Genomic DNA, 24,778 nt, shown 5'->3' on the forward strand with positions numbered 1-24,778 from the left:
CCCTGGACGTCCAGAGGTGTCCAACATCTGGTCTCAGTCTGAGGAAGTTGGGAAAAGGGGATTTAACCCAAAATATTGACGTGTTCCTTTAAGTGAGAATGTGATCACATGATCAGTAAAATAAGTGTAAATCCCCTCTCTGTGATATTGTGAAGTACAGTGAAGGTTTCCTTCCACAGTCAGAAAGCCACCACTCAGGACAGAGCGATGCTCCTCACAACAAACTGAGCTCAGCTCCCCGGGACGGGACAGCAGGCGGCCTCAGACCCTGCTGAGATACACAGGACAGTTTTTACATTCTGGATCCTCCAGACTGAATGAATGAATGAATGAGTGAGTGAATGAATGAATGGTGAACTCCATTCTTTTGTTTTCTTATTTTTCCTCAAGAATGAGTAAGTGATGATTCCCACATGAACTCTTCATGTCAGTGTTATCAAATGAAAACCTCCATGATTTTTTTAACTTTAGTGCCAAAGTATTTTAGCTTCCATCCACCAGCTTTTCTAAAAACTTCCCGGCAAACGGGCACAGAGGCTCCTGAACTCCTGTAAACTCCAACAGAAGATCCAACGTTTTGGGCAAAATCCCCTTTTCCCCGACTTCCCGACAGACTGAGGCCAGATGTTGGACACCATGTCCACCTCTGGACGTCCAGTGGTTCAGCTGCTGTGGTTAGCATTTCCTGTTAGCTTAGCATAAAGACTTGAAGTCTATGGGAGTCTACGGTGTCCAACATCTGGTCCCAGTCTGTCGGGAAGTCGGGAAAAAGGGGATTTAACCCAAAACTTTAAAACCAAGACAGCACCTGGGACATTTTTTTCTCCAGTAATGAATCATTGTTTTATTTTTCTGAATATGTTGGAAATTTGAACCAGGCAGGAAGAACGTGAGCTGGATAGCTGAGTGCTGCTAGCTAGTTAGCATACCAGCTTACACTGAAAATAATAATAACTGTCCAGCCTGATGTGCTAGCAGCATGTGATATTATTGCTTAATTACATCGTTAAAGTTCATGATTGACAGTCACGTAACCTGATGAAAGGGGATGTTTTTCCAGAGAGTCAAATGACCTGCTGCTGTTTTCAGGAGGAAAAGCAGGAAAAAAGTGGGAATTCACGAACTTCAGCTTCAAAATAAAAGCATGAAAATCACCACGACTGGAGTCAGGAGGTTTTCATTTGACAGGAGACGAGTGGGAGTTCAGTTTGAGCTCCAGCAGCAGGAACACATCCCATAATAACCACAAGCTGCCAGAACATTTTTTTTTTTTTTTTTGCACGTTCAAGTTTTGAACTTTGAACTTATTCTCTGTTTACTGCCACTGTGATAGGCTACAGGAAGATCACCTGACCTGGACGCAGGCATCTGATTGGCTCCTGAGTGCACCTGTTCCACAGCGTCCGAGCCGACGGCCCCACACACACACACACACACACACACACACACACACACACACACACACACACAAGCACTTTAAGAACTGACTGAAAAAGCTGTTATAGGGTAGCTGGTGCTTAATGCTGCGTGTGTGTGTGTGTGTGTGTGTGTGTGTGTGTGTGTGTGTGTGTGTGTGTGTGTGTGTGTGTGTGCAGTAAATGGTCAGTATTCTTGTAAAAGTAAATTATAAAGCACTACTTGGCTCTGCTCAGCTCAGTCTGTTTGCATAAAGTGTGTGTGTGTGAGTGTGTGTGTGTGTGTGTGTGTGTGTGTGTGTGTGTGAGTGACGGAGGAGCATGTAGGTCCTTGTAGGAATGAAGTGCACTTGATAAAATAAAAAAAAACAAAACAAAACATGAAAACAGTTCCTGCTGCAGCGGTCGGCGGTCGAGTCCACGCTCAAAGTTAAAAAGTTAAAAAAAAAAAAAAAAAACATCAAGAGGTCAACACTAGGGGCCAAAGGTCATCACGGGGTCGTCATCCTGCTCTTGCTTCCTCGCTGTCAGCCTGAGCAGTGTGTCCTCTGTTCAACACAAAATAATCAAACTTCAAAATCCTAAAAACAAACATTAAAATGCACGGCGTGCTCTCCGGCCCGGGCCGACGCAGACGTCCCGTAAACTTCCTCCCGGAGCCGGACGGTGCACGTGTAGTCTCTCCGCCCGGGAGCCAGGCTCATTAAAACACACTGTCCAGGGGGTGTAGAGTCAGGGGGGAGGAGCCTGGAGGTCAGAGGTCAAAGGTCAGGGAGTGGAGGGCTTGTGGAGGATGCCCTGCAGGTCCTCGGGTAAGGCCAGGATGACGGCCTCGATGTGGGCCTGGAGTTTGGCCAGGGTCCCGGGACGCACCGGGAGCTGCTCACGCTCCGCCTGGCTCTGCAGCACACACACACACACACACACACACACACACACACACACACACACACACACACACACACACACAGGAGGACAGACAGTACAGATTATGGAGGTGAAATCTCCTCATTAGTTGTTCATCTGTAACTGTCGATCTGAGTCTCTCCATTCACGTCCACAGCACAGAAACCAGTACAGAAACCAGTACAGAAACCAGTACAGAAACCAGAACAGACACACAGGAGCAGCACGACAGAAAAACAACACGTCCTGGTTCCCATTTTCTGAGGACGTTTCTTATTTAATATTTCATACGTTAGTCATAACGTTAGTTAATGCTGCAATGGTTAATTAACTGATTATTATGGCATTTACTAATGTTAATAATATCTACATTAACCCTTAAATAACATATAAATTAATACCTTAGCATGAACAGCATTAGTACATGATTCTTAGACACATTAGTTAACGGTTAGTTAACTGTTAACTAATGTTTATTACCTGTTACTTCATGTATATTACCTGTTACTTCATGTATATTACCTGTTACTTCATGTTTATTACCTGTTACTTCATGTTTATTACAGCATTAACTAACATTAATTGTTGTAGTCTTATTGTAAAGTGTTACCCAACAGCTTCTCAGCCCTTCAGGTCTGAGCCTCTAATAACATCTTCAGCACATGAACCAGCACCGACTCAGAGCGTTCTCACTGTATTAAAATATAGATTTCCTGTCATCATGTCCAAACACATGAAAACACACAGGAGCCACACGAGCAGCTCACACTGACCAGCTTGTCCTTCAGCTTCAGGACCAGATCCACCGCCTCCACCTCCGTATGCTTCTGGATCCTCTGCTGCAGGTCCTACACACACACACACACACACACACACACACACAAAGATAGAGAGAGAGAGAGAATATGTATTTTTAGGCTATAACAGTAAGATTTAAAATGTGACACAGAACTATAGCTATAAAAAATATTTCTAATTTTGCAACACTATTCAAATGCAGCACAGAAGAGACGGGGTTTGCATCTTGAACTTGAAGGCCGGCTGGAAATGAAGTTGAGTTCAATGACACTGATCCCACAGTGAGAAAACCATGTTTTATGAACACTTCTCAAATTTCCCCCACTTAGGACGAAAATTAGATTTTTGGTGAATTTTCAAAGTGGGGTGCTGTCTCACAGATGTTGACTTTGTTTGACATGCATTGTATGTTGATTATTCACCCCTAAAACTAAAATAATTAGACAGAATGTCTGGATTAAGAACCCACTCGAGTTCCTGCCCTGCTAAAGTTGATAATAATGCCCTAACGTGGGAAACAGGAGGTCTAGGTATCTGCAGAGGCACACCTTGGATTTATTTCAGATTTTCAGTGGATATTCTGCTGTTGTATCTGCAGAAAACAACCAAATATTGTGAATGTCTTATGAAAATTGTAAATTTTACAGCACTTTGAATATATTGGAAATCCATGTAATTTACAAGCTTTGAACTTTAGTGTGCAACACACAATAATTAAGTTTCATGACAGTGAAAAATGAAGATGAATTAATTTAGATGGTAAAGTGAGCTGATTTTAATATTACAGCATGTCTGAGCATTGAAGCACTGAAGTTCACCGAAAACTGACCAAACTTGCATGACTGTACCTCACTTTAAAAATTCACCATAAATTCAATTTTGGTCAAAAATAGCTGAATTTAGCTATTTGTTATTTGTCCTGTGATCTCCTTCATTAGGCGGCTCATCGTTCAGTCGCTGCACGACGCCTGAGGTTTTCTGCTGCAGTCGCTTAAAGGACTTGGATTCAGAAACCAGGGAAAGCCTGAGGGCCACTGACGGCATATATCACATATTTCTCTAAAGTGTCAGACTCAATGCACGTCTGCACCCGCACAGCCAGGACAAACTCGTCAGCGTCTCAGCAGGCAGCGTCTCAGTGGAGCCTGGAGACGAAGGTGAGCCTCCTCACCTCCTCGCACAGCGCCTCCAGGTGCAGCGCCTCCAGCTTCTGCGTCATCTCTCTCCTCCTGTTGCGGAACCAGCCGTCGAAGTTGGAAGACTTGAGGAAATGCCTGCAGACGGAGAGAGAGAGCGCCCTGAGCAGAGGAAGAGGAAGAGGAGGAAGAGGAGGAGAGAAGGAGGAGGAGGAGGAAGAGGAGGAAGAGGAGGAGGAGGGTGGAGCAATCTGAACAGCAAACTGGGGCTTTAAACATGCAAAAACTCAAAATCTTACCAAGAATATTTGTCTTATTTCTAGTCAAAATATCTCATTACACTTACAATAAGACATGATCACCTCAGAAATAACTTGTTTTTAGACAATTTTTGCTTGAAACAAGTGAAAATTGTCTGAAAATTGTGAAAGTTTTTGTGAAAATTGTGAAAAAATTGTGAAAATCTTGGTACGATTTGGAGTTTTTGCAGTGAAGACACTGTGACCTGAGCATCCTGGATAACAGAACATTGTGGAAGTGGAGGATTTGATTCAGTTGGTGTGAATCCAAACTGGACGTCCAGAGGGGAAAAGGGACATTTCAGCCAAAATGTCTAAGTTTTCATTTAAAGTAGAAGGCAGTGCCAGTCAACTCTGCCTTTCCTGTCTCCCTGCTTCTCCAGCGTGTGTGTGTGTGTTTGTGTGTGTGTTTGTGTGTGTGTGTGTGCACCTGTACAGTCCGATCCAGTCTCCTTTCAGCCTGGACGTCAGCTGAGGTCCGGCCTTCTCCAGCGTCTTCATGAAGTCCTGCTGGACGAAGGGCCTGAGCTGAGGAGGGCTCTTCCACGGGCTGATGGACTTCTGCAGGGGCATCAGACTGGCCACGTACCGCTCCTGCAGCGCGCGCACACACACACACACACACACACACACACACAAAGAGAGAGAGAGAGTTCCAGAAATACAGACTCAAACAGCCAACATTTCCAACACTTCCAAGAGTGAACTGTATCTCAAACACTGACGGACGAATCTGCAGGACTTGGGAGTTTAAAAAGGCCAAACGTGTTTGTGCAGCACATTTCACACACGACGCAGAGCCACAGTGCTTCACACGAGGCATAAAGGGACATTTCAAAGAACAGAGAAAAGGAAACAGAAAGAGAAAGATCACGGCGGTGTATTAGGGCCAAATTCAGATCCAGGGAGGAACGGGTGATATTCAGAGGAAAACACTCACAAGATTAAAGACGTAAATTTATGAGAAAAAAAACTTGAAAATTTTGAGATTATAAAATCACAAATTTGCAAGAAAAAAACTCATAAATTCTGAGATCTAAGTTGTAAATTTAAAAAAAATAAATAAATAAATTCTGAGATTATTAAGTCACAAAATTGCAAGAAAAAACTCAGAAATTCTGAGATCTAAGTTGTATATTAAAAAATAAATAAATAAATAAATTCTGAGATAATAAAGTCACAAATTTGCAAGGAAAAAAAAAACAGCTGATGAAGGGATGTGCTTCCTCGGCACAAAAAAAGTCAAAGAAAAACAAAAAAACATTTCTCATGATTCTTATCCTTCTCGTTTTTTTTCTCATAAATTTGTAATTTAAAAATCAGAAAAATTTCCTAATTTTTTTTTCTTTCTTCTTCTGAGATTTTTTGTCCGTTAATTTCCCACTTCAATCTCAGACAATATCCAAGTTTCTCATAAATTTAAGAAATTTATCCTTAATATTTCTTCTCCCTGTAATGGCCGTGATACACGATCACAGGAATCTGTTGTCACCACAGAAATTATTAAATTAAATTATTATTAGTGTGCATCTTCAACAAAGTGGAAGCGCAGCCGTCGTGCCACATCAGAGAAACAGAATAAATCTGCCCCGACTCTCTGAAAATATCTGAAAAGAGCTTTTTCTCTCCAGGAGTTTTTATAGTCGTACCTTTGAGTACTTGAGTAAACTGTTAACAAAATAAAAGTACTTACACTCGAGCGGGATAACTGCGTCAGCTTAGCGGCCAAAATGTCAAATGTCAAATGTCAAATGTAAAATGCGCGAGCTCTGATTGGTTGTTACCAGTGGAATGATGAAGCTCTGCGTCAGTTCCAGGAAGTAGCGCCGGAGAATTGCATTCTGGGCCGCCGAGGGTCTCTTCTGTTGAACGCCCTGAAAGACAAACAGCTGAGAGTGAGCAGAACATGTCACCGTATCTCACCGGACGAGCAGCATAAAAACCAGAGACGTCAGATTCCTCACATGAACTTCAGCATCCAAACCTCCAGAGCAACCACAAAATTACCACTTTAATTTAAAAAAAAAAAAAAAAACAAAGACAGCTGATGTGGTTTGAAAACTCAGTAACAGCTGAGAGGACCCTGTTGATGCTGCCGGAGGATTTAAAACAAGAGTCCAGTCATTTTATGAAAAAAAAACCAGGACAAACTGCAAGAGAAGCAAACTCAACTAATTTTGTATCCTCAGTTTGTCCTGAGTGAGGGGAAAAAAAGTCCCAAGGAATCCCATTGGTGGAAAATTTTGAAAATCCCCTCTATATGACCATATAATACCAAAAAACACTGTTTTTAACACACAGGGGAAAGGGGTTCAACATTTGACTTTCAGATATCACTATAAAAATTCACAAGTTGATGACACACAAAGACAAGAAAAAAAGTCAATTACAAGTTCTTTGAATTATTCTGTTTACACATGCATATCACACATTATCTGATCTGATATGTGCTAATAAGGAATATAAGGAATAAATGCCAGAACAGATATTTAAACAGTGAAAAGGTTACTATATATATAGTAACCTTTTAATTCACTGTTTAAATATCTGCTCTGGCATTTATTCCAATTAGTGCATAATTGGAAGAATTATGAATAACTCAAAGAACTTGTAACTGACTTTTTTTCTTGTCTTTGTGTGTGTAATCAACTTGTGAATTTTTATAGTGATATCTGAAAGTCAAATGTTGACCCCCTTTCCCCTGTGTGTTAAAAGGCTGTTTTTTGGTATTATATGGTCATATAGAGGTGATTTTCTAAACTTTCCACCAGTGGGATTCCTTGGGACTTTTTCCCCCTCACTCAGGACAAACTGAGGATAAATCAGTTGAGTTTGCTTCTCTTGCACTTTGTCCTGGGTCGACCCCAATTTTGGCCTAAAATGACCGAACTAGAGGAGCTGAAAGTGTTTCTTACCTTCTGAAGCTGTTTGATGATGTCTTCATCTTTGTTGAGATAGGGCTTGTATGCACTATACACACCTGCAACACACACACACACACACACACACACACACACACACACACACACACAGTGAGCTCACATTTCTGACAGATGTGATTACAGGTGGGGACAAAGTGCTTATCATAACAGGCTGCACAAATCATTCTGAAAAAGACAATCTTCCTACTAATCAGAGACAGAAATACTTTACTGATCTCCAGGGGGATCAATAAAGTGATGAAAAGGAATATTCCACTAATATTCCCGTTCACGTGCAGCCGTGCAAACTTGAGTGAACGCAGCCTTCATCCTTCATCCTCCTCACTGAAAAGCTCGGCGTGCTGATATCCGTGTCTTTCATGATGTTTACACGCACATGTGTTTCTCCTTCCCACCAGAAATGTGGGCTTTTATTTTGCGAACGCGTCTCAAACTGTTGGCTGGCTGGTCCGAGACGCCCACGGAGACACGCGGTCCAGATGTGCACGTGACCCGAGAACGCTGCTAACACCTGGATAATATCAGCACTAGGGCTGTACAGCCATGGCACTGTTTGTATTCAGGTTCGGATTCAGGCTTTTAAAAAAAATTTGGGATTTGTTCTTTGGATTCGGGAAGAAACCTGAAGTGGGCTAGTTAGCTCTCAGCTAACTAGAACGGGAATAAAATAATTTAATCGTGCGGCTTTTCTAGACTTTCCAAACGTAATCGGACTGAATGGCCCGTTATTGTCTGTGAGAAAAAAACCAAACTGTGGATGTGATTGGCTCAAAACACGCACCAACATGTTTTTGCTACGTTTTGTTTTAATCTCTTGTAATTGGCTCAAAATCATGCTCAAAATACGCATCCAAACTTTTTTTTTTTTTTTTTTTTTTTTTTTTTTTTTAGAAAAAAGCTCCCGAAAAATGAGGAGAAACTTCGGACAGAAAAACTATTCAGGATCAAAGCATCATTTGTGTACTTCCGAATATCGTATTCGGGTTCAGGTACATCCCTAATCAGCATAACCCACAAGGTCTTATAGGAAAACTCTACATTCAGAAAACGGACACATGCTGTTTACAGGAGCCACATCAAATCAGCAGCACTGCCTTAATCAGAGTAATGGTGGAAAACGCCTGTGCACATGTGTAAATGCGTACATTTACACATTCACTGTTTAAGAAACGATGTGCAAAGGAGAGAGAGGCAGCTGCTGCAGGGCCGGCAAGGGGCAGGCCGGGGCGGGGCGGGGCGAGGCGGGGCGGGGCAGGGCAGGGTGAGGCGGGGCGGGGCAAGGCAGGGCAGGGCGGGGCGGGGCAAGGCAGGGCAGGGCGAGGCGAGGCGAGGCGGGGCGAGGCGGGGCGAGGCGGAGCGAGGCGGGGCAGGGCGAGGCGGGGCGGGGCGAGGCGAGGCGAGCCTCAGGAGAGGAAACAACTCAGAGTCAGACAAGAGACAGGAGACATGTACCAGGTTTAGAGTCCAGAGTTTTGAGGTTCTTCAGTTTCTTCACTTTCATTTGCTTCGCCATCTCACCTGACAGGAGACACACAGACAGACAGACAGGCAAAGTCAGACAGACAGGCAGTCAGACAGACAGACAGGCAGGCAGAGAGAGAGACAGACAGACATGGTTTTCAAACTCCTTTGGCCTGCAGGGACGTTGATGTCAGAACGGCCCGCTCGCTCCGTATTTTTTAAAAGGAAACTCAAGACCTGTCTGTTCAACCTGGCTTTTATTTTGAAGTAAAATTATCTTGCCCCATAGCTTTCCAGTTCAGTCACTGGTTTTCATATTTGTTTTCAAATCCTTGCGATTATTTTATTTGAATGACTTTTATTTCTTTGTTTTGAACATTTCAAAACAGTTTTTATTGTTGTCATTTACAGTCTAGCCTACGTTTTCACACATTTCCTGCATTCCAAGTTTCCAATAAATTAAATCAGAGTGCAGGTAATCTGCAGGTGGAGTTTTGTTATCAAGAGGCCAGATTGTTGCCCTTTATTCACACAGGAACATAAAAAATTAAGTCGTCTTCTTCGCTGGTAGCTGCTCATTACCAGCGATTTTCATGTAGTGCCTCTCCAACAGATGCTCAAGTTGCATTACAAATATTCACTTCATATTTTGCAAAGCAAGATGCACAGAAAGCCCCCTGCACTGCCCCCTGTGGTTGTGTGGAGAACAACACCTCAGGGCTCTTCCTGCCTGTGAAGCTGCAGCGTTTCTGACTGTTTACAGGGTGAAATGAGCTGCAGCCGCGGTGCAGAGCCGCTGCCGGGGAGCTACCTGCAGCGTCCTCACCACCTACCTGCTTGCTTCATGTCTCCGATGCGGATGATGTGCGGCCAGTGCTGCAGCGTTTTAGCGAAGAACGGGTTGGTCACTCCCAGGATGACTGACGGCCTGCAGAGAGAGAGACAATAACATCAGCACTAACTTCAAAATACAAAATGACAGAGAGCGAGGTGCTGTGGTTCCACTGCTGGGCCTTCACTTCAAGACAACATCTCTTTCATTTGTCCCTCTGAGCAAAACAACTGCTGTTATAATAACGTCAGCCTAATAGCATAATTGCCTAACTCATATTTGATCATTTTTGGAAAACAAGAAAAAACACAATTTTTAGCAAACACATTGGTATTTTTTATTGAAAAACTAACAGTTAGTTCATCCAGAACTGTGAACAAGATTGCAAAAAGAAAAAAACACAACATCAATTCCATAACATGAAAAACTGACTTAGGCAGAATATGCCATGACTTAGGCATTTTTTCCGTACACAGTAAATATGTGTGAATTCCTAAAAAATACAAAATTGCCCGTGCACAGCAGTAAGTCAAGGTGCCGGTACTGTGGCAAAAGGTAAACTAAAAGAAATGAAATATCTTCCCACTGTATGTGGTCATTTCTATATGTGTGAATTCATTTTCAGCTCAGAAAAATCTGTACTTAGAAATAATATAGAGCCAGTAAAACACCAAAAATTAATATTTCTTTCCAATTTCAGATCAATCAGTGAGATTTTATGGTGATTTTTATATTTTTCCATTGTCGCGTAATAGGAATACTGGATGTGTAAGTGGGAGTGGGGGGGGGGGTAATGTTTTATTTAAAGGGCTATTTAGGTCGTCACCAAAGAAACATAAAGTACCTGACACATAAACTTTGATAACAATTTTAGTTATAGTAATTTTGTGGAAGTTTAAACTGCAGGGGTTGACCCCAAATATAAAAGATGTTCAAAAATGTGAACATAACAGGAGGGTTAATGATGAGGGAGATCATCGTAATACTGATGAGCCACTCTTGGTAGAACGTGTTTCATTGACTGCAAATCACTGAATTTCCTAAGGGAAATTGGCAGCTGGGCAGGAAAGAGTGGGACCCACTGGAATGATGTTTTGGGGATGCTGACTCGCTGAGGCAGGTCCTCCCAGTCACACTCAAAATCCAGCTTGAACTGGATTCGACCATCTGCCAAATACTTGAGACCTCGAAGGTCATGGACTGTGGCGTCGCCAACTTTTCTGCCTGGTCGAATGTTTGTGACATAGGCCCCAGATAACTTCATAAAGTCATTGTGGTACAGCTGGGTGACCTTGTAGGGGGATGGATTCAAACGCGCAGTCTCAAAGATTACAATGTAATCACGTGGTGTGTGGATATCTTTGTTGATGCGCCGTTCAATGACACTGTGCATGGAATCACACTCCATCTGGGTGTGCCCTGAAACCAGAAACTTTTGTTCAATGCTGACACCATGCTTCATGGCCAGATCTAGGTATGCATTTGTGATGGTACAACACCGATTTTGATAGCCACAGCCATCACTCCAGACTATGATTTTTTCAATGGCTTGGTTGGCTGCAAGGACTGACTCGAAGTGTTTGTACTGCAGATGGGCAAAAACCTCGCTGCTGAGTGAGCCCTCATGCTCCTCCCAGGCGTAACAATACCCATCTTTGTTGCCCAGGTTGAAGCAAGTAAAGTTATGCATCTGTAGTTTAGTTTTATAATACATGGTGCTTGCTTTTGTCTTGGGGCACAGAAGAACGGACTGAAGGTCCATTGTCCACACTGAGAGTTTGTCACTAGATTCCTCTTTATCCTTTGCTTTTTCAGCTTGGGCTTGAGCCTTTAATTTCATGTGAGTTGTAAGGGTCTCCTGATCTATATTCCCTACCTTGGCACTGATACATACATCACACTGGTCTTTTTTTGGTACAAACACAGAGTATTTCTGCTTAGTGACCACTTTTCGGAAATATGTTTCACTCACAACACGTGCTCCACTGTTACCAGCAGCTTTCTGGTATTCTTTGTAAAGGTCACTTAGAACAGTTCCCGGCTCCAGAAATTTCTTATCCTGATAGTAGGGAACCTGACGGCAGTAATGGGATGGAACAGTAGGTAGTCCAGAGAGCCATTCTTTCAGGAAGGTCTGATCAGCATCTGATATGGGCAAATGTGGACCTAGCAAGTACAAAGAAAACTTGGAAATTAGAATGGAGATATACTCTAGACTTACAAGGGAGTTGAACTAACACCTTAGCCCTTCCTATTCCTAGATATAATAATGCACTTACCAGTCTTATTAATCTTGGGTTTGGGCAGAGTTTCGGTTTTCATGGGCACAGCTAACCATGATCCGATGGTTCTGGGGGCGATGCCAAGGGTTGAACAGAAAACATCCTTACACACAGGTAGTTTACATCCATCTGCCAGTTGCAGGTGGTATGACAGGGATGTGTTTCTCCTTGATGTAACACCACCTGTCTTCTGCTTTATAGGCACCTGCAGTTGAAAGAAAGTAAAATAGCCAATCAAATTTAAACCTAGATTGAAACCAATGAAGTACAAGCTGATGAGCTAAGGAGGCAGTAGAGATGACAAGTTTGTTGATCACTTACATTTTCCACCAAAGTCTGGACATACAGCTTGCGTGTTTCCCAGGAGGGCATGGACCAAAATTTGTTGAAGATATCCTTTCTCTCTTCTTCATTCAGCAGTTCACAACTTCGTTTCTTTGACCTTAAGCAGTGCTGTGATGTGCAGGGTGGGCCCATGGTCTTTGGCTGTCTCTCCTGCCCCCTAGCATTCATGTAACTCTCCCCCTTAAGGCGCTTCTCTTTAATCACCTGTCGCTTCCATGTATGTGAGCTTGGACGCTTATGGCGTTTAATGGTGGAAGCTTCAAGTGCAGCTACTGTTTCTTCCTCACTGTGCTGAAGCGTGGTTACATCACTATTTTCATCTGGGTGGTCATTTTTCTCAGGTCTATAGTCCTCATCCAAGACAGAGTCATCAAAATCACTTTCTGACCACGAATCAGGATCAAAATCAGAATTTCCCTCTTTCTCAGATTTACTGTCATAAAGTTCATTTCCTGACCCTGAAGCAGAAGAAAGTAAAGTGGTGCTGAGTGTTAACAGTAAATCATGTTAAATGAAAAAGGTTCACTGCAAAAATCTTACCAATTTGAAAGGGATTATGATCAATGTTTACATTAAATATGTAAAATTAATCATCATATTTACATTTTCATTTTCTTCTTCATGACTGCATATTTTAGGCTATGCGATAAAAAAACAGCGCATTGACAAGTCGTTTTGAATCATGTGCACTATTTTGCAGATGATGAATGAATTGATGATTAAATCAAATAATGCAAGCACATTCTTAAAATGAAAAGGACTTTAAACTAATGTATTTTATTTCAAATTGTAATCATGTTTTGCTAGCATTAGCTAGCTCTTGCACTACATTATATCTTGTTGCAGAAATGTGATTAAAAGTTTAAACACAGTTCCTAATCTCCTTGACTGAAAGTACATTTACTGTCTAGAAAGTTGGAGGAATAAACCAGCTTACCAGATGAATCAAAGAGAAGATGTAATACTTCACTTCTGTTCAACTTTTTTGTACGGTCAGCCATCTCTGTACATTGCGGCAAAAATGCCTAAGTCAAGGAGATGACTTAGGCAGATAGTGATTTTGGACTATAAAAACCATTCTGATAGGCTGAGGACGTAGCCAATAAGGCAGGGTGATGCAGCATTGTTAGGAGAGTAGAGTTAGGCAGAAATCTCAATTTGGCCAAAAAATGACTTAGGCAATTATGCTATGAGGCTGACGATAACTATTAATTATGTATTATACTGTATTATAAGAAGTATACTTATGGTATTACATAAGAGTATGTATATATTTGTTTTAATAACAATGGTGATAACGGTGATAATGATGAGGATATTAACAGTAATAGTAATAATAGTAATAATAACAATAATAATATTTATAAGTAAGTAAGTAAGTAAAATTTTATTTATATAGCGCTCTTCTCAGTACGAATACACAGAGTGCTTTACAATAAAAACAGTTAAAACGAGACAGTCAGGTGACCGTCGACAACAACATGTCAATATTGACAACGTCGCACATAGGCAACAAAAACAAAACATCATCAATAGTAATGCCATCGCAGTGTGCAGGAGGTAGTGCGACAAAGGTGCAGGTGCATTTCACCAACAAGAAAGAGCAGACCATAAAGCTGTACAGATGAAAATTAAAACATAGAAAGGCCCGGGGAGGACGTAACCTCAGGCCTACGTTAAGAAGGCTTGCTGGAACATATGGGTTTTAAGCTGCTTTCTAAAACTATCCACAGACTGGGCAGCTCTCAGAGCCTGAGGAAGTGAGTTCCAGAGGCGCGGTGCCACTGCTGCAAAGGCCCGATCACCTTTAGTTTTTAATTTAGTGCGGGGCACTGCCAGGAGCCCCTGGTCAGCTGACCGCAGAGAGCGACTGGGGGTGTGTTGGTGGATGAGTTCACAGATGTAGCTGGGAGCAGAGCCATGGATAGCTTTAAAAGTAAACAGTAGTAACTTGTATTGGATCCTGAAGTGAACCGGTAACCAGTGTAGGGCGGTAAGTATTGGAGTGATATGACATGATTTCTTAGACCTGGTGAGTAATCTGGCAGCTGCATTCTGGACCAGTTGGAGACGGTTTATGGATGCTTGGTTTAAACAAGTGAACAGCGAGTTGCAGTAATCAAGCCTGGAGGAGATAAAAGCATGTATGGCCATCTCCAGCTCCGAGTGCGAGATGACAGAGCGCAGTTTAGCAATGTTTCTTAAATGAAAGAAACAATTCCGACTCAGAGCCTTCACGTGGGTATCCAAGAGCATTGACGGATCAAAATGTACACCAAGGTTCCTGATACTAGGGCGGGCGTTGATTTTGAGGCTTTGATTGTATTATAAGAAGTATACTTATGGTATTACATATAATTTAGCACATCATGATAATATAAGGATAAATAGATTCCAAATGTTAATGTATGGTAATATAGGATACTTAGGAGGCTGTATTTGAAAATATCTGTCATATTATATATCTATTGAATCTGGGATGCTTTTGCTTAGATCGTTATGCAAATTTTGTGTTTCTTGATGATGACGGATTAACCTTTGTTTAAGTGTCTATTTGTTTAGATACTTGTTTACATTTAATTTGTTTGTTTGTATAAGTGTTTATATTTAAGTTCACTGTTGTATGTATTTTTATTTTGTGTGGACCCCAGGCAGAGTAGCGGTTGCCTAGGGCGACAGCTAATGGGGATCCAAATAAATAAATAAATAAATAAATAGACTTCAGGGGGGACAAACCGTTTGAGGCCTGAATTAATCTCTACTTGTAGTGTCTTACGTCTTAAAGTGCAATTCTGTAAGTGCTGCAACTCAATATTATGATGTTTAATTTCAAGAAAGTCTCTGGCTGCAGTGAAATGGCTGCTATGGGGGCCAACATCATCACACAGGAATCAAATGTGGCTCATTGAATCCACAAGAGTCTCAGCTTTCCAGTCAAAGCAACTGATGCAGCTCCAAGACTGTTTAGGCCCCAGTCTGCACACACACACCATTTTACAACAGGCCACAAGAACACATGTGGACTGCAGGCTTTGGGGCCCAAACTGCATGGGATTAGCAGAAGGTGGGCGTGTCTGCAAAGGGGAGAGAACCCATTTTCATTCACACAGCTGGAGGTCAGAGGTCAAGGGACCCCAACAGGAAACAGACAGGAGAGTTTTAGCCTCCTGTTCGTCTGCCTGTACTCACGGGGCCTGCGTCCTGGTGGTGTACTCCTTAAACTCGCTGTCGTGGATGGTGAAGTACGGCCGGAAGTCACTGCAGTACCGCAGAGGAGAGATACAGCTGGAGAGAGAGACAGAGACAGACAGACAGACAGACAGATAGAGAGAGAGAGAGACAGACAGACAGACAGACAGACAGACAGAGAGAGAGAGAGAGAGAGAGAGACAGACAGACAGACAGACAGAGAGAGAGAGAGAGAGAGAGAGACAGACAGACAGACAGACAGACAGACAGATAGAGAGAGAGAGAGAGAGAGACAGACAGACAGACAGACAGACAGAGAGAGAGAGAGAGAGAGAGACAGACAGACAGACAGACAGACAGACAGACAGACAGACAGAGAGAGAGAGAGAATTTACAACTTGTAGTTCCAACCAGATTGACCACTGTTGTTTCTGGGTTGATCCTGTTTGTTACGCAGATTTGGTGAAAAATTTAACCATTTCTGACCGCAGGATAATTAATAAAAATGATCAAAAATCCCGGAGGAACACCAGAGAAAAATTCAGGCTTCGATTTGGTGTCACAACCTTTCGACATTTGCAGATTTCTGTGAGGGCTGCACCGTCCTGCGACTGGATGTTGAGCGCTGTGTTGTGACTCAACACGCTGACTGACACCCGCTGTGGCCACGCCCCCTCCGACTCACCTGACCAATGCCAGCACGGTATCGGACGACTCGGCGGGCGACGGCGCCATGACGACCAGGGCCTCCCCTAGCAACACCAACTCCCACAGCATCTGGATGTGGAAGAAGACGGGGTAGAAACACCTGGAGAGAGAAAGTTGAATTAATGAAGCAATGAACGAGTGAATGAGTCAACAGATATTAAAATAAATGCATGAATGAATGAGTCAATTAATGAAAATATGAAAAAAATATGAAACTGCATGTCTCTCTCTCCCTCAATTCAGTTCAAGGGGCTTTGGAAACAGACAGTTACATCGCCAAAGCAAACGTGAAATAAAAACAACAGAAAGTGAACAGTAAATATTGGAATTGCTGTTAGAATTCTACAAAAAGAAACAGACATATACAGGTGAGTTTAAAAAAATAACTAAAAAGGGAAAAATATAAAAATTCTGCCTTGCAATTTAACCCTGAACCCCAAACCCGCCGGCCGGATAGAAAGACATGTGTTTTTTTTTAAAAATCGCCAAAATTCAATCGTTTATCATAGCTGGAAGCTTTAAAAACCTATTTTTTCGTCGGAATTTGAATTTTCCGACAGTACCTGAATGCAACATGTCCGACTTCGGTTTAGCGGTAGAAAAAAGGACGAAACTAAGCCTAAAAGTGATTTTTCATTCGAATCATTTTATTATACATCATTCAACAATTCGCCAAAAAATAGTCTTTCACTCAATCCAGATCATTCAAAAAACAAAAATTCTGCGGATCTGAGACATCTTGATTGATTCAGGTGAGCCCAACAATCGCGTGACAAAAATTCACTGAATTTCAGTGTGTAGGCAGCAGTTAGTAACATGGAAGGGCGTAAGGCAGTAAAAACGCCTAAGTTTATATATAATTTATTTCAGGAAATAAATCATGTGAAGCCCTACTTTTTTTTTCCTGGATCAGTGACACTTGTGGGCACCTGAAAAAATGTTCTGTACATTTATTCCAATGTTTCTCGATTTTTGTAAAATAAATTATCAAAAAAATCAGTTTGCCTTTTTTATTTTTTTATTATTTATGGCACTATAACTCTTTCATACTGTGTGAAAGACATTTTTGAATGGCTCCAGGTGATAGCCACAGCTGTGCTGTTTCCATAGAGGTGCAGCAGAAAAGCAAGCCCACAGTGAGCCAAAATGTGAGGGGAGCAGAAAACGCCCCAAAACTGCTTGGGGTTCAGAGGGTTAAAAAATAAACAAATTTATATAAATACAAATAAGTGGAGACTATACAAATACTGCAACTATTTTCTTTTTTTTTTTAAATGATGATGATTTATTGAATGTAACCTAAGCGTCTGGGTTTAGCTTGACAGGAAAAAGCTCCGTGTGCAGACGGGGCAGTGAGAAGCACAGAGAAAACCTGCTTCCAGGTTTTCTCTGTGCTGCAATACCAACACAGGCCAGCAGGAGGCAGCAGAGGCCGCCGCCTGTGGCACGGCTGAGCTGCGTTCACCATCACAAGGCGCTGCAGAGAGCGAGCTCACCTGAAGAGGTCCACCTCGTGGATGGTGGGCAGGACGATGGACACCAGGCTGTCGCTCTGACAAAAAAAAACAAAAAAAAAAACGTTTACTGTCCGTCAGTGCCGCTTCAATGCAGCCACTTCAACTTTTTATTTTACCCATTATCTGACCATTTTATTTACATGCTGTGGACCACTTCTTAACATGTTGTATAATTTTCATTTATTTATTCTGGTAACAACATGAGCTCTTAAACTCGACGTATTATTTCTGAGCTGATGTTTGTGCAACTGGCTGTTTGTTTAAAAAGGTTAAAACTGAGAAAAACTGCTTCATCAATTAAGTTTTTTTAATTATTGTTATTATGGCTGTGTGTGTGTGTGTGTGTGTGTGTGTGTGTGTGTGTGTGTATGTGTGTGTGTGTGTGTGTGTGTGTGTGTGTGTGTGTGTGTGTGTGTGTGTGTGTGTGTGTGTGTGTGTGTGTGTGTGTGTGTGCGCTCACCTGTGCAGACTGGACCAGCTGTGAGGTTCCTGGCTTGTCGTAGCAGGTCGGGATTCGAACCTAAAAGCAGCACAGAGAGCTCATGTTAGTCGGCCGCTCTGTTCTGGGCGTCTGATTGGCTGCTGGGGGAGGACAGGTGACCCGTGAAGCCACAAGGTTGCCGGTTCAAGTCCCCTCCACGGACTGGAATCCGACTTAGGGCTGCGCGACGACATGACGATCGATATACTGTTCGACGACAGTTCCATGTTTATTTCACTGTGTCACAAATCAAATCGATCACATAATACGGCAGATTATTTTCTGTAATTTGGAGGATTACGCTCCCCTGCACAGCAGCAGCATTTTGACAGGAAAGCAAACAGCCAAGGTAAGTGTCTGAGGAGGTGTCGCTCCTTATGGTGCGTTCACGGCACTGCTGCTGCCTGGGAAAAAAACCTGTGCCAGCATCAGGAAGCGTGTGCAGATCATCATCATTACACCTCCACAGATTTTTATTTTTAACTGCTTAATTGAAAATTTGAACAAAGGTTCCACATTAAACGAGAAAAATAATCAAATAACATTAAGTACTTTTTATTTATCAGGTATTTAATTCAAAATGTAACGAGAAACAGGCCTTTTGTGGGCGTTTTATACGGTTATCGGGATATGAAATGAGCTATATGCACTAATTATGAAAATACAGATACATGGAATTATATAAATGTTTATGTTTATGACTCAAATTTAAGACTGTCACATTACTTTCAAGGCCTCGTATTTACAAGATGGAACTTGTGCGTGTGTGCGTGTGTGCGTGTGTGTGTGTGTGTGTGTGCGCTCCTACCTTGATGACCACGCCCATGATGGGCAGCGTGAGGATGCGTCCGGGATGGGGCGTCGGCCAGCGGTCGATGTCGTTGCAAGCTGTTCATCAGAAAAAGCAAACAGCAGCGACTTAAAACAAACCGAGCACGGAGGGAAAAGTCAGAAAAGAGAAACTCGACGATTCATTTGGTGCGTCAAGAAAATAAAACGATTCTGAGCTCTGCCGATTCACCAGAACCAACCGGATCAATCAGCTGTCAGAAACGCTTCATTCATTCATGATTTTTGAGGAAAAAATAAATAAATAATAATTATGTGGTGATCTGATGGAACGCTATAAATCCAACACCGTTTCTTCTGTAGAATAATGTTTGAGTAACTCTGTCGCCTCGTTTTGTCACATTTCAGAATAAAAGGCAGACGGTCCCATAAAGTGCTGAGTCAGCTCGGTCACTGATTCAAACTGCGGTTTACAAATCACATCAAATCAGATCAGATCATCCCAGAAGTGAAAAATAGCTTTTAAATCAAATAACCAACTAGTGAATTGAATGGAACAGATGTTGAGCCAGTCACACACACACACACACACACACACACACACACACACACACACTGACCGGCCTCCAGACACGGCTCCTGCTTCTCAAAATACTCTGGAGCCAGAATCTTCAGCAGAGAGTGGAAGAACGTGACGTAGGGCAGCCGGCTGATCAGCACCAGGGACTGAGAGAGAGAGAGACAGACAGACAGACAGACAGGCAGGCAGAGAGACAGACAGGAAGAGAGAGAGAGAGAGACAGACAGGCAGAGAGAGAGAGAGAGACAGACAGGCAGACAGGCAGAGAGAGAGACAGGCAGGCAGACAGGCAGACAGAGAGAGAGAGAGACAGGCAGACAGAGAGAGAGAGAGAGAGAGAGACAGGCAGAGAGAGAGAGAGAGACAGACAGGCAGACAGACAGACAGACAGGCAGAGAGAGACAGACAGGCAGAGAGACAGGGAGAGAGAAAGACAGACAGACAGAGAGAGAGACAGGCAGAGAGAGAGACAGACAGGCAGAGAGAGAGACAGACAGGCAGAGAGAGAGAGAGAGACAGACAGGCAGACAGACAGACAGGCAGGCAGAGAGACAGACAGAGAGAGAGAGACAGACAGGCAGAGAGAGAGACAGACAGGCAGAGAGAGAGAGAGAGACAGGCAGGCAGAGAGACAGGCAGGCAGAGAGAGAGACAGGCAGAGAGAGAGACAGGCAGGCAGAGAGAGAGAGAGAGAGAGAGAGAGAGAGACAGACAGACAGAGAGAGAGACAGGCAGAGAGAGAGACAGGCAGGCAGGCAGAGAGACAGACAGGCAGAGAGACAGACAGAGAGACAGACAGGCAGAGAGAGAGACAGACAGGCAGGCAGAGAGAGAGACAGACAGGCAGAGAGAGAGAGAGAGAGAGACAGGCAGAGAGACAGGCAGGCAGAGAGAGACAGGCAGAGAGAGAGACAGACAGAGAGAAAGACAGGCAGAGAGACAGACAGAGAGACAGGCAGAGAGACAGAGAGAGAGAGAGACAGACAGAGAGAGACAAACAGAGAGACAGGCAGAGAGACAGACAGGTTATTCAGGCTCCATCCGCCCTCCTGAGGAGAAACCCCGTCACTGTTTCTATACCTCACTGAGAGAGAGGGCAGCAGAATAAATAATAAATAATAAATAATAAATAATAACAGAATAAATAATAACAGAATAAATAATAAATAATAAATAATAACAGAATAATAAATAATAACAGAATAACAGAATAAAGTTAAAAGAGAAATAAACTCGATAAAGACAGAAAATCAACCTGCTGCGTTTGTTTGGTTTGTCTGACGTGGAGCAAAGGCCTCAAACCTGGAGCAGCTCCTCATGTCAACATAACCAACTGTCAGTGTTTATGATCTGACGGACACAGTTTAACCCCGTCAGGCCCAAAGCGTGTGAGCAGGAAGCCCATTTAGCTCAGACAGCTTTAGATTATTATTATTATCATCATTATTATTATTATTATTATTATTTAAAAACAGCTCCAGCAAAGTGCCGTGCAAAACCAACATCTGAACGTTAAGGTGGAATACAATGAAATAAAATAATTAAAAAATAAAACACAATCATAATCTAAAGAATAACAATCTACACCAACATGGGCCAATTATCCAGCAATTACTGCAATAATTTAGTGTCATTATTTAAGATTTCAGGACTTTTTAAAATGGTTCAATTATATTTTACAGTTTTCCTCCAAAATGTTTCCAGCCCGGAAAAAAAAAAAAAAAAATTAATTTTAATGCTGCTGTGTATGATGAACACCTAAATTTATGACCGCTGTGTTTTAAATACTTTTATGTGTTTTTATGTTGATATATTTTATTTATTATAATAAAATAAAGTTATGATTATATTTTATCACAAACACACACTGACCTTCTGGAAGTATCCTCTCTTCAGAGACTTGTCCCGCACCTGACGGAAATACACATAGCCATAGTAATGGCCCTGGTCCCTCTGCAACACACACACACACACACACACACACACACACACACACACACACACACAGTTACATATCACTGAAGCAGTCATTTCAGAAGTGTGGACTGTGGGTCTGCAAAAGCTATATAGTTATGTGTTTATGCGTGTATGCATGCAGTTCTACGTGTGTGTGTGTGTGTGTGTGTGTGTGTGTGTGTGTGTGTGTGTGTGTGTGTCCTGACCTTCAGGCAGAGCGGAGCGTCTCGGTCAGCGGTTTCCAGGAAGCAGCCGAGCGACGACTTCCTGTTGGAGCCCTGGCGGAAGCGGAAGCAGAACTGGGTGTCGCCTAGGCAACCTGGGAGAGGAGACACGGTGACGAGGTTACCATGGAAACCCTCCATCAGCTCTAAGGCACAATCAGGGAACTTGTGGCGTGTAAATCACCTGTACATCCTGCATTTTGTCTCCATATGTACGTCATTCCCACTCCCTGCCTCATGCAGCGATTTCATTTTTATATCTGACATGTTTTTATGGATTTGGTTTAACGCCAAATATACAGGCGAGGAAAAAAATTCCCCAAAAAACAATCAAACAAACAAAAGGTCGTCCAGGTAAGTAACATCCAACGTATTTATCCACAGCCCGGCCCTCATCTACAAGCATTTCTCTATTTAATGTGCGGATCCTGTATGACGTATATCTATATTTTGTTCACTCCCCAAAAAAGCCGATAAATGGGATTTATATCCTGCTATCTGCAGGCTCGCCGCCTCGCGGACTTGACGTGATGGCAGTGAACGCATCACAGCAGCGACGACGTCTGCATGCGGCCCAGCGTTCTGGACAAACAGGAAGGGGAAGGGGACGAAACAGGAAACGGGAAGTGAGCGATGAGTCACTGCCCCGTCGTCACCTCAACATGACCCCACACACACACACACACACACACACACACACACACACACACACAGAGAGGGCTGTGAGAGTGTGTGTGTGTGTGTGTGTGTGTGGGAGAGAGAGACAGGGAGCGATAACAAGACATTCCATCGTCTGACGCAGGACCTTCACACTTCTTCATGTCTGGAGCCAAAACTGAAGCTGAAGAAGCCGCAGAGCCCATCCGACACAATCTGCTCTGTGTTCGGGTTCAAAGTCATTACTTTAATTATCTATTATTATATTATTTCTTGAAATTATTTAGTTTTTTTTCTCATTTCTTTTTTAGGTACAAATATTCTTGTAATTGTTTGCCAATTTTCTGACAACCTTTAATTTTTTTTAAATTTTGTTTACTAATGTTCCTGCAGGAAACAGACACATAAACACAGTCTGCTACTGCACACCACTGAACAGGACAACACACACACACACACACACACACACACACACACACACACACACTTCCCACTGCATTCCCCAGCTGAGCTCAGCCTCCATGACATCATGCATCATGGTGCGTTCAGGGGCTCGCAGGCCTGCAGCGACACCACAGCTGCTGGACGTCCCGCCGGCTGGCGAGCCGCCGTGGGAGTGTCAGCGCTCTCTCTGCTCCGCCCCCAACGCCGCGAGCCCGTCACGTATCACCTACAACAGGGGCCACGCGGCTTCAGACGGCTCAGGGGCCACGCGGCTTCAGGCGGCTCAGGGGCCACGCGGCTTCAGACGGCTCAGAGGCCACGCGGCTTCAGACGGCTCAGAGGCCACGCGGCTTCAGGCGGCTCAGGGGCCATTCGGCTTCAGACGGCTCAGGGCCACGCGGCTTCAGACGGCTCAGGGGCCACGCGGCTTCAGACGGCTCAGGGGCCACGCGGCTTCAGACCGCTTCAGACGGCTCAGGGGCCACGCGGCTTCAGACGGCTCAGGGGCCATTCAGACGGCTTCAGGCGGCCCAGGGGCCACGCGGCTTCAGACGGCTCAGGGGCCACGCGGCTTCAGACGGCTCAGGGGCCACGCGGCTTCAGTTGGCTCAGGGGCCACGCGGCTTCAGACGGCTCAGGCGCCACGCGGCTTCAGGCGGCTCAGGGGCCACGCGGCTTCAGGCGGCTTCAGACGGCTCAGGGGCCACGCGGCTTCAGACGGCTTCAGACGGCTTCAGACGGCTCAGGGGCCACGCGGCTTCAGACGGCTCAGGGGCCACGCGGCTTCAGACGGCTCAGGGGCCACGCGGCTTCAGACGGCTCAGGGGCCACGCGGCTTCAGACGGCTCAGGGGCCACGCGGCTTCAGACGGCTTCAGACGGCTCAGGGGCCACTCGGCTTCAGACGGCTCAGGGGCCACGCGGCTTCAGACGGCTCAGGGGCCACGCGGCTTCAGGCGGCTCAGGGGCCACTCGGCTTCAGACGGCTTCAGACGGCTCAGGGGCCACGCGGCTTCAGACGGCTTCAGGCGGCTCAGGGGCCACGCGGCTTCAGACGGCTCAGGGGCCACGCGGCTTCAGACGGCTTCAGACGGCTCAGGGGCCACTCGGCTTCAGACGGCTCAGGGGCCACTCGGCTTCAGACGGCTCAGGGGCCACGCGGCTTCAGACGGCTCAGGGGCCACGCGGCTTCAGACGGCTCAGGGGCCACGCGGCTTCAGACGGCTTCAGACGGCTCAGGGGCCACGCGGCTTCAGACGGCTTCAGGCGGCTCAGGGGCCACGCGGCTTCAGACGGCTCAGGGGCCACTCGGCTTCAGGCGGCTCAGGGGCCATTCGGCTTCAGACGGCTCAGGGGCCATTCAGCTTCAGACGGCTCAGGGGCCACGCAGCAAAACTCAGCTGTGTCCAAGGGCCACGAGCTAAACATGTCTGTCCTGTTTTGGACGTTTAAACGATAATTTTGTCCCGGGCGACATGACGAGTCTAAAAATGACTGAAACACAGAAAACAGCTTCATTTCCATCCCAGGCCAAAGCTCACTGGAGGCTCCTTAAAAAGCCCCATCATGGAGAGAGAGATCCACTTTGGGAGAACCAGGTGTGTTTAAAGACTGGCACAGATATATGATGGTTTTGCTTTCCACAATAGATGAGATTTTTTTTTTCTTGTTTTCTGCAATCGAAGACCAATGCTGTTGTAAACTGAAGCAAATGATGTACCACACAGACAGGAGGTGTGTGTGTTTAGACATCTAGGTGACTGACATCGTGAGATATGCACTGCTCTTGCAGAGACAATGCAGTAAAGTCATGCATTT

At 44.2% G+C, this 24,778-nt stretch overlaps 2 protein-coding genes across 2 annotated transcripts in view; one reads left to right on the forward strand and one right to left on the reverse strand.

Moving 5' to 3' along the window:
- The window catches only part of LOC115359332 (NACHT, LRR and PYD domains-containing protein 14-like), a gene marked incomplete at its 3' end in the record, with an annotated part of 845,616 nt that overhangs the window by 642,161 nt on the left and 178,677 nt on the right, over positions 1-24,778 (forward strand). The window lies entirely within an intron of this gene.
- On the reverse strand, positions 1,975-22,037 carry LOC115359344 (protein DENND6A-like). Its single transcript, XM_030051764.1, has 16 exons — positions 21,843-22,037; positions 21,553-21,633; positions 19,721-19,826; positions 19,120-19,199; positions 18,291-18,350; positions 17,810-17,865; positions 16,291-16,413; positions 15,606-15,701; positions 9,791-9,885; positions 8,949-9,014; positions 7,470-7,534; positions 6,339-6,428; positions 4,985-5,148; positions 4,291-4,393; positions 3,095-3,169; positions 1,975-2,315 (listed from the first exon to the last, which is right to left on the reverse strand). Exons 1-16 carry the CDS (start codon positions 21,999-22,001, stop codon positions 2,184-2,186), a joined length of 1,551 nt encoding a protein of 516 aa, XP_029907624.1. The 5' UTR covers positions 22,002-22,037; the 3' UTR covers positions 1,975-2,183.

Source organism: Myripristis murdjan, chromosome 5 (genome assembly GCF_902150065.1).
Source record: "Myripristis murdjan chromosome 5, fMyrMur1.1, whole genome shotgun sequence".
Classification (NCBI taxonomy): domain Eukaryota; kingdom Metazoa; phylum Chordata; class Actinopteri; order Holocentriformes; family Holocentridae; genus Myripristis; species Myripristis murdjan.